The sequence below is a fragment of the Spermophilus citellus genome (genome assembly GCF_964194105.1).
Source record: "Spermophilus citellus genome assembly, chromosome: X".
In the NCBI taxonomy this organism is placed as follows: Eukaryota; Metazoa; Chordata; class Mammalia; order Rodentia; family Sciuridae; genus Spermophilus; species Spermophilus citellus.
The window spans coordinates 78,532,045-78,534,121 of NC_138190.1; the positions used below are offsets into that span (position 1 = coordinate 78,532,045).

Here is a 2,077-nt window from a genome sequence, read left to right on the forward strand (position 1 = left end):
TTAATCATCGTGGAAAGTGGGTGACCCATTGTACACAAATGCAAACCTTTCTTCTGCATGAGCCAAAAACGAAAAGCAGCCTGCCAAACACCTGTAAAAAGATGGCTATCATCATCATCATATGGGAATTTGAAGATCTGTTATATGGCACAGTCATGATCCAAATGGGAAAAAAACAACTGTCATGATGTCCTAGGAGGCTTTACAATAAACAACAGAAGAAAATTATAACAGTTTTCCATCTGTGCTTGCAAACTAGACTTCCATGTAGTTACTCCAGATAAATCCAAGGAAATTGTGCAGATAATTCTTTGAAAAGTCCCCAAATCATACATAGAGGCTAACATTTGTGGCAAAAAGAAGATTATCTTATGCTTTTTCTTCAACCCATTGACAATCCATATTTTAGAAAGAACAGGGTTTAATCAATTGTGAATTTCGGTTTTAAATCACCATCAAACAAAACAGTTTCTCCAGAAAGAATCATGCTTGCTAATGACACATGTAACAGGACAAATGGAGACAACACAGATTTTCGGTACTTCATCTATGCAGTGACATACACTGTCATTCTTGTGCCAGGTCTTATAGGGAACATATTAGCCTTGTGGGTCTTTTATGGTTATATGAAAGAAACAAAACGGGCTGTAATATTTATGATAAATTTAGCCATTGCTGACCTATTACAAGTTCTTTCCCTACCACTGAGGATATTTTATTACTTGAACCATGACTGGCCATTTGGACCTGGCCTCTGTATGTTCTGTTTCTACCTAAAGTATGTCAATATGTATGCAAGCATCTACTTCTTGGTTTGTATCAGTGTGCGAAGATTTTGGTTTCTCATGTACCCATTTCGCTTTAGTGACTGCAAACAGAAATATGACTTATATATCAGTATTGCTGGCTGGCTGATCATCTGCCTTGCCTGTCTACTATTCCCACTCCTCAGAACCAGTGATGACACCCCAGGCAACAGAACCAAATGTTTCGTGGACCTTCCTACCAGGAATGTCAATCTGGCCCAGTCTGTTGCCATGATGACTGTTGGAGAATTGGTTGGGTTTATTACTCCTCTTCTGATTGTCCTGTATTGTTCCTGGAAGACAGTTTTATCACTGCAAGATAAGTATCCTGTTGCTCAAGACCTTGGAGAGAAAAAGAAAGCCTTGAAGATGATTCTAACCTGTGCAGGGGTATTTCTAATTTGCTTTGCACCTTATCACTTCAGTTTTCCTTTAGATTTCCTGGTCAAATCCAATGAAATTAAAAGCTGCCTAGCCAGAAGAGTGATTTTAATATTTCATTCTGTGGCTTTGTGTCTTGCAAGTCTAAATTCCTGCCTTGACCCAGTCATATACTATTTCACCACTAATGAGTTCAGAAGACGTCTTTCAAGACAAGATTTACATGATAGCATCCAACTCCATACAAAATCCTTTGTGAGTAACCATACCAATTCTACCATAGCAACTGAATTATGCTAAATAACAAGTGGAATGAGGCCTGGAGTGCAAGTACATCAGAATGCATTTGCAATTCCCCAAGCTACAGGGAAGTACTCACAGGAAGCATTCATAACTTTTCAGTTGTATTCTCTTACCTGTATGGGGAATTCACATTTTCATGGCAGTAACTATTTGCAGCATTACGTTCCACAATCATTGATGTTGACCTGTCCATGTAGTAATCTCTCATCAGGTCTTTAAGACTGAAACTAAACTATAAAATTTTAATGACATTCTGTACATATATGCTCTCATCTAGAGTCAATGACTTTATCTGTGAACCTAAGTCACAATGAGATTACTAGCTTGGGGCTACCTTAAACACCTGAGATTATTACTACAAATATTGAGTCTCTATATTCAGAGGAAGTGCAGTTATCTATTTATAATAGTAATCACATTTTACATTCCAACAACATAATTTTGGTTGTATTTTAAATAGGGTGGATATATTACTGTGTGTAAACAAAATTTTATAAACATTGACTCACTTTTATCTTCCATGTGTGATTGGATTCCAAGGTATAAAGACAGAAATAGCTATTTTCTTCATTCAATGTCAACATGAA

The 2,077-nt window shown here is 37.0% G+C and overlaps 1 protein-coding gene across 1 annotated transcript; it reads left to right on the forward strand.

Annotated features, from left to right (window-relative positions):
* The first annotated feature begins 381 nt into the window (after nucleotides 1–381).
* Nucleotides 382–1,728, forward strand: GPR174 (G protein-coupled receptor 174). The gene has a single exon (XM_081277950.1). It carries the CDS (start codon nucleotides 486–488, stop codon nucleotides 1,485–1,487), a length of 1,002 nt encoding a protein of 333 aa, XP_081134076.1. The 5' UTR covers nucleotides 382–485; the 3' UTR covers nucleotides 1,488–1,728.
* Nucleotides 1,729–2,077: the final 349 nt, after the last annotated feature.

Coding starts and splice junctions, on each gene's coding strand:
- GPR174 (XM_081277950.1), top strand. CDS start 486: ATGCTTGCTAATGACACATGTAACAGGACAAATGGAGACAACACAGAT.